We start from the raw sequence: 16,193 nt of genomic DNA, 5'->3' as shown, positions 1-16,193 counted from the left end.
AATATGGTGGTTGCAAAATGCACAAAAAACGCAACGTCCCTACTATGGCTATTCTGAGCTACTGTAGAGACATGGCAGTTCAACATGGCAGTCTCCATGCATCTGTAGATGTAAAAGGCTCATTATACGGTACCAAAACAACAAAATAACATTCTTATTTTCAGGTGATTATACACTAATGAAAACATAGCTATGCATATCATATTGCATTTCTCTATGGGCATGTTGTATTCTATCTCTGTAGTACATCTGAATGCAGTGGGGATTTTAAGTACTGGCCCTTTAAGCATCTTTTCAAATTGCTCCTACTGACTTGCAGTCAATGCCCACAGCAGGTGACACAGCAGACCCTTTGTCTGGATTGAGGCTGATAAGGTGAAGATTGACAAGGTCGTGTTCAGCAGGGACAATTTTTAACTCCCACAGGTGACCATTGTTCAAGTCTTTTTAAACCTGTCAAGTTTCCAGCTTGACACCATTCTTTGACATTCTCTCACACACCATGTTTCACTGAGCCTTTGTTCTCTAGAATTTCAAATGATCTTATTTGTATTATGGTATATAAAAGTTCTGCAGCAGCAATAAAAAAAGAAAGATAATATTCTATGCCATTTTCTGATAAGGGTTAATTACTTGAAATCCTAATTGAATTATGTGTACATACCATTTTTCAGTTTTATTTTAATCTAACATGGTATATAGAGGTTCGACTAATGATTATTTTCATTAATTTACTGATTATTTTCACAATTAATCAATACATTTCTGAGTTGTTAAAACATAAGCTTAACTGTAAAAATGATGATGTTCCCAGAGTTTAAGGGGACATCTTTAGATGTCTTGTTTTATTCGACCAACAGTCAAAAACATAAGCAAATTTGCTAGTTTTGCTTGAAAAATTACTTGAGCAATTAATAAATCAAAACTGTTACTGATTAACACTGTGGTAATCAACAAATTGACTAATTGTTGCAGCTCTAATTGTATAATCCAGTTATTATTATTGATAATTATTGAGGGTTTTTTATAATTTTTTGTGAAATCAGCATGCATGTTTTTAAAATGTGGGATTCACACAACATGTATGATGTGCTCACCACATAATGCAACAACACAATGCCTGCAGATTGGCAGACACAATGTGCTTTGTAGTGCAAATTCACACCGAGTACACGTCAGCATCCAACACACGACCTTGTGATAAATCTTATTAGGGTATATTGAACTTCAAGAACTTACTGAAAATCAGGCTACAACCTGCACATTATATGAATTTACACTGTTTGGTGAAGCATAATTCCAGTTTCCATTCTGCAGGCAAGATTATAAGATATTCTCATCACATGCTGTGTCAAGGAGTTTAACTAATAAGGACCCAAGGAATGCAAGCGTATAAACTGCTTTAAGGTTTTATTTATTAAGATCAAACATTATTTTAAAAATTACCAGCTTGAGCATAAGAAAATGAAAATGTTGAACATTTTAGTATTTGAAGGGTAGATGTGCATATTTAAGTATTAATCTTAATGTTTGTTGTTTAAATGTGGCAATATAATGACTGGTGGTCACACGGAGTGTTTTTAATATTATATTTAACCAAAATAAATCAGTAATGTTGACTGGAGGAAGCAGCAATGTGGCAGTACGACTTCGTTAGAAGAAGAGAAACTCATTTCAGAGCCTGGTCTCACAGGAAATGTATTGGTTACACACATATGAATGTGGTATTTTAATCACATACATAAACAAAATATTATAGACTGTGTGGACTTAACTAGGGTAGCTTTTATATAAAATTCTAAGTCTGAGAAAAACTCTCAATTTTAGTATTCCACAAATGTAAATTTGAGGGGGAAAAAATAGAGCCTTTAATTTTTGAAGTGTATCCATTTGAAGGTTTTGTTTACCTTTGCTAATATATGAGAATATGCATTGCATTATTTCCTAAAGGAGTGCTTGGAGAGTATGAATGCAGTGATTAGCTACTGCTACAGAAATACAGAGAGAATACGTCAAGCATTTTTTAATGTATTATGTGGTAATATTATTTAACCCAAGAGATCAGTGAAAGTAAACTTAAGTTTCTTTAACTTAATGCTGCTCTCAAACTCAGATTCCTAAATAACGGTCAAGACATCTAGGTTATCTTGGAGATTTCCACCTTCTAAAAGACCTTGTGTATGCATTTCCAATTAGCATCCCATCTACATAAACAACGTCATCATAACAATCAGACACATCCAAGTGAATCTAATGTTTTCTTACACAAAGGCATCTTCCTCCTCAGGTTTCACTTGTACATGTAGAAGCAGTGGGGTAAAGTTGTTTCAGTGCTCCTGGTGGGGTTTAAGTAGATAAGGACATGGACACATTTTAATGGATTTGGAGCAGAGATTTTCCATTTGCTTGTCTTTAACAGTATCCTGGAAGTAGGTAATCCCAAAACCCCGCATTCATCCTCCAGGGACTTTCATAAAGCTCATTAAATCAGTGTTAATCCAAACACCTGTCATCAAATGCTAATTTGCTAGTACACGCCAGGGAGGTTGTTTGGTATAACTTATTTAACATTTGAGGTGAGTTTTGTGAATGCAGCTCCAGACACTTGATGCAGTAACAAACAGGAATAGTCTGTGAATTCTGATGTCAAGATTATAGATTTAGATCTATAATAAATGTCCCCAATAACCTCCAAAGTCCCCAATCTCAATCTGTGTTTACATATTAAAAAGGGCTCCAGTGCTACTGTGCCCCTATTAGACAGATTATAAGATTAGAGACATTAGAATGCATCTCTAATCCCACCAGTCAAGTCAGGACAGTAAGCAAGCCAAGGCAAAGCTCTGAGAACACAGGATCTGTAAGAACGAGTGACACTGAATCTGTGCTTAGACGCAAACCATCACTACCTTGTCATAGTGACAAAATGTCAGGTAGCATTTTGATAGCAATTTCTTCTACATACCAGCTAATTGCAGCTGCTGGGATGTAATTTCAGTCCCAGTGTGTGAACATTATGCTTGTATAAGAGCACTGTGTAGTGCACGTCATTATGCATGCACGTGACCCTGTAGGTTTTATATAAATACCCAATTCTGTGGGGCTTGCCTTTTATAAACTACGGCTCTCTCCCTTTTCTCATTCGGTGTGTGGGAGCCTCAGCGCTCCTGGGGAAGCGGTGCTTTACAGCCAAATTGACATTCACTGGAGTGTGCCCCCCTCCTGTCATTTTGTCAACACCATCACTATGTGGAGCTCAGCCAAGCAAGACATCTGACAGACAGGCAAATGGGAGTGGTGGACTTCAGCAACATAACACCCTCTCGCTGCCCTCTCTGTGACCAGTGGAGAGGTTCAATGCACATACATACACACACAAAAGAAGAAAAGGCCATATTTTGTAACCTGGACTAGCTCTCTCTGGTAGTTTGCAGTTGTCTTGGGCAAAAAAATAAAAATAAAAATAAGAGAAAAAAAATCAGGGACAGACACGGATTGATCAGAGAGATGCAATCAACAAGAGGGTGAACTGCATGAGTGGGTTTCCATTTGTTGCCAAATAGTAAACCTGACACTAAAAATTGATTGGCAAGTAACAACACACCTTTAATACCGGAAGCATCATCTGGAGAGCACTGTTTCAGGGTCAAGAATTATAACTACGTGTGCTATAGGATGTTTACATTTTTTTTTTGTAATGCCAGGCTTAAGGAGGCCATTTTTAATCGGTTTGGAGACATGCCAATCTAAAAAAAATGGCACATTGCTAATGTAATGCCATAAATGCACAATAAAATTCAACGAAGTCAGAAAATATAGGTCTAATTTAAAATTCGGTATTTGTTTCATAGTGGCCACAAATTCATGCAAATTGTGGCTCCTTTGACCAAAGCTTGTGGATTAATGACATCTCTGACACTTCACATTGCCTCAAGACAGCATTTTTCTTTTGCAGTGAATAAGCAGGAGTCTCAAAAGTGCCATCAAATGCTGAGGTCTGCAGGCGTAAAATCCTCAATCAAAATATAAAACAAAAACATTTATGAGATAAACTGCCACCATGGGCACTACTGAATGGCTTCTCTGTGCTAAATGCCACATGTCGCTGCTGAAATCCTCCCCTTATACATACACACTGAACACCACACTTATCAGTCAGGTGTCATGGCAAAACACTGGAAAAACAGGGCGATAGGGGACTCAAATAGAACCAGCACTTGTCAGCCAGGATGGATCCTGACACCAGAATATGCTCAGGAAATGATTAGATAAAAATAACAGAATCCGCCGGGCGTCTTCGAGGAGGTGTGCTGGCGGCTGATAAAGGATTCAGATTTATGTAGCCTTCACCAAAAGAAGCAGATATTATGTTTCTTGAGAAATGGTACATTGGAGCTTGGCTGTGATGTACAGTATAGCCAGCAGAGAGCACATAGAAAATATGGAGGGGTTAATAAAAGACAGGAAATGAAAAACACAGCATCAGTTTGGCAGCTCTCTGTGATATCTTTGGAAATCAATTTCATCTCTTGAACGTAAGTTTGTTTTGTTTGTCCTTGAATATTGACAGTTTATCTCTGTCAGACAGTTTTTCTGACTCACACCATATAGCAACATGTAGTAGGTCTTTAGAATGACTGTCTCTGTATATACTGTAGCTGGTTTGTTTAATACAGGAAAGAGCTTAGTAATCAAGTGGGAAACTCAAAATCAAAGAAGTTTTGATGAATTATGCTCAAGACCACTGACAGCTGTGGAGTAAATTCTGGCAGCTCAGACACTCATCCAATCCGTGCTCTCAACACTAATCAGACCTCAATTACTCAACGACATGGTACCTACACTAAGGCTTACACTTGGTCCACTGTACTGCACCAAATTAATTTCAAATTTGCTTCAGTCTCAACTGCAATAACCTATAAGAGACAACTGTCGCAAAATTGTCGCTTGAAATGGCCCACAACGGTTCAGGAACATAACTGTACCCGGCAGAGACTAATCCAATAGCTGATGCTGCTCACTCGCAACAGCCTGCTCAGTAATAATTCCTACAGGGGGATGGGAACATGCTGTAGGAAAGCAAATCCCCGCCCCTAAATATTGTGTTGTGCTCACACAACAGTAGTGGCAGGTTATACTGCTTGTTCGCTTGCCTTTGGTGAAGTTGCTCTGTTGAGCGATATAACAACATTTACAGTTAAAATAAAAAAAGTTGACAATTTTCTGCCATACTCTTTATACTGAAGGACAATATCTATACTTACTAACATACTAACATACAATATACATCCAGTTTAGTAGGTACCCCTACTGTAGCTAGCTAGTAGCAGTCGTGCATTAAATCCTGACTACATGACGGTTATAATATTTTTGTTTTGTTGATTCAACTGCATGTTCATGTTTCAGGATTTATTGTTAATAGAACAGAGGTATGTTCATGGTGACATATTGAATACACTATGTACAACACATAAATACATGTAATTTGGATGTATTGGAAAAAATAAGGTGACAGCATTCAGTTTTTTATTCTGTGCTAAAAATAATTATTCAACCTTCTTCCCATTTATTGGTTGGGATTAATTATTGTAGTTAGCAAAAAATACCATCTTGCTAAAGGCAGTATAGGCAAACATGTTGAGAATAAAAGCATGGTACATGCGGAACGTATTCAGTTGTAATGGATTCGCAAACCAAATTTGTGAGGACAAAGACTAAAAATACTGAGGGAGATACTACATTGTTTTACCCTTTAGCACTTCAGCAGTGTGTGGTTCATAAGTCTGTGGGAAGAGGATATTATTGGATACAAAGAAATATTTTTGCATCACACTACTACAAAAGCAGACTCAGGGCATGGCTTAATACAATGTTCTTTGCAGCTGTTGGTGTATTTCTGTTCTTTTGGAAAAAAAATGCAAGAATAGAAGATTTCACTCCTGAATTCATTGCACAGCTGTTTGAGAGGGATGTTTTATTTTGCACAGGTGTTCCTGGTATTTTGCCCAGCAATTCAGCTGAAATGGATTTCATGTCACAACTCCCTTTGTTTACTTACCACTTATTGTAATTGAGGTCTTTGTAAATTTCTAATCACTCATAAAGTCTCTAGGCAACTTTTGTCATTAGCAACAAGTAACTGTTGAGTCTTTTTGCTTCAATTCCATTTGAACCATCAATAGGCTAATTTGAATTGGGAAGCAATAGCCAAGCATTAAACCTGCATTATCATTTACTTCACACACTTGGGTGGTTAGTGCTCAACAAAAAACCTTGTTGTTTTTAAAGGATGAAAGGTTTGGATCGAATGACAGACATCTTTCAAAGGCTGCCGTGTCTTTTAAATTGTAGATAAATCAGAGCACATTAAATGTTGAGGAAAATAATGAAAGAAGCAATTAATGACAGCTCAGCAGCACAGAGCAATCTCGATAGACATAAACAGAACTAGAGCACAGACAAATGCTGTGACATAATGAATATATTAATAAAAGAAGGACAAACCACTGAGCTCTTGCTGTGTTTTTTCTTACATGATCTAAGCATTTTGTCTAGACCTGTGTTATTTATGATCCCCATCTTCTGTTCATGCCAAAACCAATATCTCCACATTCTCTGATCCCTCTAATATTTTGTGAGTAATGCCTCTGAGCACTTTGGTTAATTCCATAGTGAACCAATTAAGCAGCAGAAAAGAATGAAATCAGGGGATGGATAGATTGCTGGTGGCAGCTTAATGATTAGAAAAGCAGTCCATGACTGAGAGCAGAATCCCAAGAAAGGAAGAGAAAATCAAGGTGGGCAAGGTGAACATGTAACTCCCTCCCCATTCTATCCCCCGATAACTGATGTAGAGGTAGTCTTGAGCAAGCACTAAACTAGCTGCTTCAGTGGAGCTGTTCAATCGAAGACCATGTGATCTGTGAAGGGCAGCTCCCTGGTGTGAAAGAGTGTAACTTTATGAATGTGAAACATGCTTTTACTGAGAAAGACCGTGTCTGCTTAGCAACTCCTCTCTGGATAAATAAAGGTGAATAAAACAATGGTAGCTGGAAGGCAAAGAAACAAGAAAATCCTTCAAGTAGCAGGTAACATTTTCATCTACCTCAGTCTGAATGACATGTATGCTTGATATTTAATTCTATTGTTGCAGCAGTGAAAGAAAACGTGGAGAAAACGTCTTAATGAATGTGTTTATCAGGAGTATATTTACAAAAGGATTCAAATGTAATATGTCTACAAAGTGTGTATGCAATGCCAAAACTGTCAGATCACACAGCTATATTAATATCACAAGGTAAATGTAATGAATGACCTTTCAAAGTAATTCATCAATTAATAATCAGCAATGTAATGCTGCAGCCTTAATAGTAATCAACTTAATATAAATAAATTACAATAAAAAACTATAAAATTGTTTGAAGTGATTCAGATGTTACCTGCACTGGGGGCTAAGAGCCCATCACCTAAACTGATCAACTGGCATAAGAAAGTACAAATACAAAGCAGAGACCTTATTTAAATCCGACCGGACTGACACGGATGTCAGATTCAGACTTAATGAAATCATTTACACATGTACAAGAACATATGAAAGCTCTGAACAACCGTCTGCATACATGAGCAAATAAGTGATGGATTCTCCTTTAGCTTCAAAAGGGAATAGCTGCTCGGCAACACTCCACTGAAAACAACAGGGGCATTTTATATGTGGTGCCACTGTGACGAGGGATGGTGCTCAGCTTTTGTTTATTATGGTTATACATCTTGCACTTCACTGTAAAACAAAAAGCCAAGCCTCCCACTAATGACTCATCACTGATAGAACACGGGCATCATGTTTACAGGGACTGAGTAATTAAGTGCCTGCCAATTACAACAGTGACTGTGACAACCAAACGCTAATATCTATACTGACAGCAGCAAGGGAGTTGAATAAAGTGCTGGTTGCAGCAATACAGATTCACATCAGAACTATAGCTTCCTTAAATCAACAGCTATATCAAATTTGAGATGCACAGAGAAAACAGAAACACAACTACAAAACAAGCAGTAATACAAAGTGGAAAAGAAATTAAGTCTCTTAGGAATCTAACACTTGCCTTTGTGATATATCTGAGGATCCTTGACTTAGACAACTGACTTTGTGTAATGTGAAAAGTGTTGCTTGTAGTGATAAGCACAAAGAGAATTTTCACCAGACTCTGCAGTTCTCCATAGTCCTAATCAGTGTTTTAGCATCTTTCAGCTCTTTGTTTTGGTTTTCCAGCCAGTTAACTCAGCTTTTAAACATCCAGATGCAGCTGGCAGTTTTCAACTGCAAACTCACTCAATGCTACATGCCCAGTAGCAAACAGCAGTGTTACACTGTAGGGAATGACAATGTAAACAAACTACTTGCTGTAGTCCACGTTTGATGGGCCGAGGATTAGTGTCTTTAAAGAAGAAGAACCATACCATAACCTAACTAGACCTAAGTGACATTTGCAGCTATGTTCACATGCTGTTTAAATTGCTGCAACTGAGCAGCTAATTAGCTATCTAGCCTGCAAACTGATGTTAGCAGTGCACTCTTCCTCAGTTTTTATTTGGTGGCTCAACAAAAGTTCAGGACAAGACGCCTGATAAAGTTTGTGAGTTAGATGAGTTAGAAGACTTTTGCAGGAAGGCCAATTTGGATTGTTGTTCTGTGGTTTTGAAGCTGCTTTCTTACTCAGTGTGACCGCTTGCTCTTGCGTGACAGAACAATGACACTGCTGCTTTATTCTGCATCGAAAAATTGTTTCCATCTACGTAGACGGGTACCAGAATGGTAGTCAGTAAAAATTAATGCAAAACTAGGGGGCGCTGTTTCTTTCTCAAAGGAGAACACAGGACAATGTATCTATTGAGTAAAACAAAAGAAATGCATTTTTATTTTAGTTGCACTTTAACATGCTTTTAGTATACCTCAGTTAATAACATGCATTTTGTGTAGATTGCCTTTTATATGACATCAATATAATTGTCCATCTTTATGTTTGGATTTGCCAGTTTATTAAGTACACCTAGCCAAAACTCATGCAGTCTAATACAAGAGTCATGCTCTTCATGAACTTAATAACGCTCAGTTTCTGAAACTGTTTTAGAGAGGTGTTCATACAACTTCATGGTGTTTCTGGCAGATACAGACAGATCTGATTCAGTAGAGTATAGTGCTGTTTCATTACACTGCGTTATGCTGAGAAGTGTTCCCAATATTATGTTCACCACATTTAAATCAACAAGGGTAGACAACAAAACATCAACCATTCAACAGCAGTGCAAACTACAGACCCCAAAATATCCATAAAGTTGAATCAACAACTCAATAAAACAGTTTCAACAAAATTGAACTGAATGTTAAAACCTTAATGAAGGTAGAATTTACAGCAGGATTGTTGTATTTTATTGTTTGTGTTAGTTGTACCTAATAAAATGAGAGTAGTGAGAGTAGTGACAGGACATTCTATAATTCCACTAATGTTAATTAAAGCTAGAGAGTGGGAATTTTCCATATTAATGAACTTCAGTTACATTCAAGCACTTGCAAGGTGAGTTTACACAATGCTAATTAAGCTTAATAGGGTGTTTCCCTCTGAGCTTAAAAACATACAACATACACTGATTTTTATGGATACAGCGCCAACAGATTGCATTATCCACTGAGAAAACAGTACTGTTAATATTGCATAGTTTCTATTACTGCAAAGGTTGACTTCATTTAGAATTTGCAATTTATCTTAAGTGCTCTCATCTGAAAGTGATGTGCCTAATGTCTTAGCTGATAGTAATGTCAAGACACTTTTGTTAATTGGGGAGAATGATTTTGTTTAAAGCCTTTTAAGATCAAATTAATGGCTGGTCAGATACGTTTCACTGCATAAGTCAAGCCAACATTACACTCACTGTTCAACCCGTAATACATATTGTTGACTATAGAAATACCAATACTCTTGATTACATAATGACACGATATCAGCCTGCTAATGTCTGTATCATACCACCCCAAACATCCTTGTTTTAACGCCAAGCAAATATTCAGTTTCTTGCATGCCATATTAGAGGATGATGCTGTGCAATGATAAAACTTTGTGTTCCAGGAAGTGCGATAGCAAGTAATCTTTGACACACACTTTCAGTGTTTGAAGAATAAACACTGCTGTCATTTCAAATGTCTTCTGAGAGCAATGAGAGCAACAACACAGTACCTGAAATGTGGCCTTGAATATAAAACGTTTGGCTACTCTTCAGCCCGCACTGATCATGGTCCTTTTAATTACTTTCTCATTTAGGAGCCACCCAAGGTTCTGTTTATTGTAGCCCACTTCATTACTGTCATGTGGCCAATGTGGTTGCCATGGTGTGACCATTATGCCATGTCCTTTGAATTTCAATTATCATTCACAGTCTGATTTGTGCCGAAGACATTACCGGGCTGCACAAATATCATTCTCTCTCATCTTGAGGAGTCAAACCCCTCCCCTGAAAGTCATATCTATAATCATGTCCCTGCAATAGATGTCACTTGATGGTGTGAAAAAGAGTGCAGATGGCAAATCATGCAATTTTTTTGTAATTCTCATAAATGTTTTGTGTTGCACAGGCCCAATTGTGACACAGATCACTTCTGCACATTAAAAGTCACCCTGAGGTTGCCTTTGCATGGTAATTAAACAGATGCCCATCTTGTAAGGTGCGCCATCACTCCAGTCAGACTCTTAAAGCACTTTCTACCAAACTGCTGCTCTGCAAAACACATAAATGTTTACGCAAGGCTGTCAGCTAAAACACGTCAGGCTTCTACAATGTCTTTCAGTATAAGCACCAGTTCATTTAGATAATGATGGAGCTCTTACTCAATAACAATCGAGACAAATGGCAACAGAATCAAGCCCCACTTAAAGCAGGAAAATATAAGCTTAGGTAAGCCTTATTTGTTCAAAATTGTTTTTCTTTCATTACCCAAGTGCTAAACAATGGCCAGGGATAAGAAGAGGATTGTTTCCACTTAGTCATTATCCCTGCTAACCATTCGCAGTTCATCTGTGTATAGATTGACATTACCATCTCCCCCATGTCAACAGCAAGGTCTAATTCCACAACTGCTTGACACTTGACCTCTGCTATAGTCAGTCCTCACTTTCCCTATGTGTCAGACAATATTTGTGAGCAACTTGGCTCTGTATACAGCATATTTCATTTAGGCATTTTAAAGTGCAAAGCTAAAATAAATTCAGACTGTTTATTCAATGACGGATCATCATGTGGAGTTTCTCTCCACTGCTGTACATCTTGATTGAATTTATTCATTGTCACTTGTAAGAAAGTATTGACTGGATGTAAATGATGATCAGTGAAATGTTTTCAACTCAGCAAACATGTGACAGATTGAGACAAAGAAGGCATCTGCTGTCGCTATGAAGGACTAGGAGGCTGACCACTTTTCAGCTCTATTTCAGCTACAATCACAGAGAGAAAAGTTGCAGAATGAGACGTTGCTCTATCCTCAGCAACAGTTTCAATGACAAGAACATGTACAAATGCTTACATCTTCTCACACATTTAGTACATTTTAATGATGTACTGTAAATTAGGATATAATATTTGATTGCTTGGAAGTGTCATGAATGGAATAAGAAAAACATACTGTTATTACAATCGGTTATCATATAAGGGAAATGACCATGGTCAACAATATAATATGGCATTTATTACAGTCCTTAAGCGGCTTCATCGTTAATTGCTACACCTCATAAACTATCTTCCATTTTATGTCTGACCCTATGTAACATTAAAGAGATACTCCATTTAATTTACAATATGTTCATATCCACAGACAGATGTTAAGATATAAAGCAATGCGGCTGTGTGTCTGCACTTTATGTATAATCCAAGGCTCTCTGTAGTCCTTTTAATTGCCGTCCAAAATACTCATAAATATTTGATGCTGTGGAGATCCCACCAGATATCACCGTTTCCATGAAGAGTCTGCTAAGGTAAGAGACATCAAAGATGGTGTCAAGAAAATGTGTCAAATATGTTTCATGAAATGCTCTGAAAGGGAATATTTGAAAGTGTAAAAAAGGTGGAGCTGTTTGATCTGTATAGAGAAGGAAAAACAAGCCAAATTCAGAAGAGTAGTCTTACTGTAGTAGCCTCCCAACCCTGACCCAGAGGTGGACAGTCATATCTCATGGGACTAGTGTCAATGCAGCCTTGTGTTCTGCCAGAGTACCAATTGATTTCTGCAATGACACATAGCCCTGCACCACCATTATGTGGACTGAGTAATCCACTCAATTCATTAAAATCAAATCATTCTTAATCAAGCTCTCACGTGAGTAGAGACTGGCACCAAAATAGTTCCTTTTACAGAGATAATAAGAAATGACATTCTATAATCTTCAAGCTTGTGAATTCTTGTAATTCTTATAAAATGGCTATGTTGTTTTTTTTAATGTATATCTATGTTTTAGCATTCATAATAACACTGACTAAGCCTAAGAGATGCATTTTAGATTTTAAGGCTATAAAACAGAATTAAGTGTAGACCAGAGACTTAACAAAATGCTGCAAAAAATGTAAATGGTTCCTATTTCATTAATTCTCGCTCCCTAAGGCAACTCTATCAGGTCACACAATGGAGGTTGCATTTAACATATGAAATGGATTCTCTCACGCACCACTGATGAGATGATAGTGAATCAAGCAAAGCGAGGCAGAGCGATACGTAGACTAGACAGCTCAAGTCACAATTCATTTTCCCATTGCAGATACACCTTACGCTGTAAGGATCCTGTAAGAGACTGACAGTAAGGCTTACAGTCAGTCTTAACAATGTTACACTATTACAACAAAAGAATGAGGGTGCCACAAATGATAAGCCATCTGGGACCATGGAAATGATAAGCCGTCTGGGACCATGACCTCCAGAATAACAACAAAAATACAAGTGCTTCAGGCAACATATCAACTCAAGATAGGTTTTCAGTACCAGATTAAAAGCTAAATATGCCTACAGTATTATATTATTCCATTTCCTTTTGGTTTTGGCATCCAGAATAGAAAGAAAAATATAAAGCTGATAAATAATAATAATAAATATTTTGCATTTGAAATAAGGTACACCAAAAAACAGAGGGAATAGTGTACAGCTTTTTAATAAAATCTGACCATGTCAGCAATAATAAAACCAATTTCATGAGCTTTATGTTAAATACATCACCTCCAACCGTTATTGCCTCAGCAGAACCACTCCAGGGCGGTGGTAGATCAAAAGACAACATAGCAGGATAATACGCTAGCTAATTACCATTGGCTATTAAAAGCATAGCGAATCCTGTATATCTGACAGTGATAACAGTAGACAAAATGCATGTCAACCACTGAAGGAGGGGTGGAACAATGATGCGGACAGGTGTTTTAGATCCACTGGTTTCACTGTTCAGTGGTGACCTTTTACTGAATCCATCCATGGATGCGTAGTGATAACAAATCTTTAGAAACAGGAAAATAACATTTAGCTGTCCTTGTAGATGTCTTATTGCTGTCCTTCTCTTTAAAATTTAAAATCATCTCAACTAGCCAATCCATTTTGGCCATTACAAAACACTTTTCAGTATGACTGTGAGAGTTCATTCTTCTTTACTTACAAAATGATCAACCTTAAAAAGGTGGGACTTTGTTCAAGGCTGCTTGTCTAGTATTTCAGTCTAAATATTAAAACAACCTACTGAACATCTTCTTTGGGTAGGGTTTGTGTAACGAATTAAATGATTTAAAAAAAGACCCTGTTTGTAACTTTTATTTTTTCACTAACCAATTATTATTCAAATCCCCCCAAATTGTTGTCCTTTTTTCAATTACAGAATTTGGAGATCAGCTGTCATAGCTTGTGCTTCCACATTTTCCTGCATTGCAGATCTGTTTAGGACCTAGTAGATGTTTATTGCTGTTTTCCTATTTTTTAAAATAAATCAAGATTCAGTAAGTCACAGTTGAGGCAACCCCTCTGCCTTTAACAAAACACAGCCTTTTGCCTTTTCTATGTTGAGTTTAGAAACAAACTATCTAATAAAACACTGATTGTATCTATGTGTTCTGGTAATTACTTTTCATGGCATTCCCCCTCAAGAGGTAGCATACAATCTGCGCTGACCTGCTAAATTACCACCATAATGCCTCCTTCTCCAATTAGCACCCAAAAGATCACCTCGCAGGCTGATGACAAGATATTTAACAAACCTTGGGACACAAACTGTATTTTTAATACATCAAACTTAAACAAGGGCAGAATTAGTTTTGCAGCTAAGAAAATAGCTAAACAAGTCTATCTGTATGACCAGTGAAAATAATAAAAAGGCAATAAAACAGATTGAATGTTTCCAAAGCTGCTGCCTGAAGGTTATTTATGTATTTGCCTTATGTGAGCATTAAAATTTTAGGTGTGTTAAAGGGAGTGTGAGTGCTTAATTTGCTGACTACTAAATGTTAGAGGTTAATACGTCAATATAGCCCCTAGTTATATGACTCATACATCATCAGTGTACCTCTCTGGTATTGACAAATTTGTTGAATGTAGGCAATAACCTTGACTTCTCTCTCTACAAGTCTCCATACTGTAACTCCAAAGGCAAAAGAAATAATTCAAGTTGTAGCCGTCCATGTGTTTGGCATCACACCACAAAAATGTATGTATTTAGTTATGAACAACAAAACAGTGAGCTCAAAGCCATCATTCTCCCTGTGCATGCTTCCCTCAGCAACTGCATTCAACTAATTCACCAAGAATAGATGACAAGAGTATCAAAATATGCTTGGGCACAGAGGAGAAAAAGGAAAGGCAAGTTTTATAATGCATGCCTTCCTGCGTGTGATGTCTCCATGGTATAGTCAAAGCCCCGAATTTCCTCTCACGGCTCTCATTAAGGCAGTGGTGTCAGGCACTGGCAGAGAAGAAGGACGATTTTATCAATGATTTAATTAATCATCAAAACTCCCTCTCTCCACACATTTCGCTCTTATTCTTGCTTCCTGCCCATCACTCTTCATTCGAGCTTCTTCCAAAGCCTTATATCGCACACACGCATGTTATATATACATATATATATATATATATAGAAGCACACACCTGCTCTTTTTCAAGACACTGCAACACAAGTAGCCTTGTCCTTTCTCTCAGTTCCCCTGACTTCAACTTGCTCCCTCCCAGACCAGCGGGCAGCAAAAGTCCCAAAAAGCAATGTCACCACTATTCAGGAGGCATCGCATTCAGTGAATTACCACCACAAAAGGACAACTGTCTCTCAGCCTGCCCCAGAACTGAGAAAGATAATAGCCTAGTTCAACAGATAAGCTCTTCATTTCTTCCTTTTAAGTCTTTCAGTCTCCAACATGCTTAGCACACATAAAGCCTCTGCCAGGACGAATTAAGGCTTCAGTATTTGGCAGGACTGAACAGATCTTCAGATTAGTGATCTTAGATTGCCCAATGTATCCTTTGAACCTATACCCCCTTTTGTTTCAGAGTCACTAGCAGGTTGAAACTGACAAAAAAAAAAACAACCTTCTCCTCTTATTTATCTCTTACCTGCTGTTGAGGCTCAAAGCCGGACAGAGAAGCAGTAAGCAAATAGCTTGGATGAATTTCATAGCTGTCTCACACTCCCGTTCCTTCTCCCTTCTCAGATGCTTTTTGCCTTTCCCCCGTGTCTCTCTCCCCGCTCTCTAGCTCTCCCACTGGCTGCCTGGGTTTTTTAGCGCACTCTCATACACACACGCACCGAGACACACAAGCAGCGAGGCAGACAGATGCAACACAGTGGCTCGGCGAGAGGGAGGATCTCTGGCTTTAAATAACACAGGGACATGGACCGACTTGCTAATGGAAAGGAGCGGGTGGGGCTGAAATCAAGAGAGGGAGATGTGGGAGTGATATGATGTCAGCGCCCATGCAGCTTCAGCTATTGGTGAAAGGCATTCTTGCTATTGTTTGGTGCCGGCTGTTCCTCCAACAATACACCTCTCCATTCATTTCATTCTGCCTGTTTACTATCTGCAGTCTGATAGGTGGAGATACAGAAAAACATTTAATGGAAAGCGAGGGCAACCCTGCTCATCACTGCAAGAACACACTCAAGGGGTTAACAGTCACAGCAAAGTCACAGTTTAGT

General features: G+C 38.0%; 1 protein-coding gene across 2 annotated transcripts in view; it reads right to left on the bottom strand.

The window, feature by feature from the left end:
• luzp2 (leucine zipper protein 2) overlaps positions 1 to 15,873 on the bottom strand; it is a 145,280-nt gene extending 129,407 nt beyond the window's left edge. Inside the window, exon 1 of one of the 2 annotated variants that reach the window (XM_051378945.1) lies at positions 15,611 to 15,873. In XM_051378945.1, the coding sequence (XP_051234905.1) occupies positions 15,611 to 15,672 (62 nt within the window). In that variant the 5' untranslated portion in view covers positions 15,673 to 15,873. The remainder of the gene's footprint in view (positions 1 to 15,610) is intronic. The other variant, XM_051378944.1, reaches the window with a different exon arrangement.
• Between the last annotated feature and the right edge of the window lie 320 nt (positions 15,874 to 16,193).

The sequence above is a fragment of the Dicentrarchus labrax genome, unplaced genomic scaffold (assembly GCF_905237075.1).
Source record: "Dicentrarchus labrax unplaced genomic scaffold, dlabrax2021, whole genome shotgun sequence".
In the NCBI taxonomy this organism is placed as follows: domain Eukaryota; kingdom Metazoa; phylum Chordata; class Actinopteri; family Moronidae; genus Dicentrarchus; species Dicentrarchus labrax.
The sequence above is the reverse complement of the archived record's forward strand: the minus strand, read 5'-3'. Positions and strand labels throughout refer to the sequence as shown.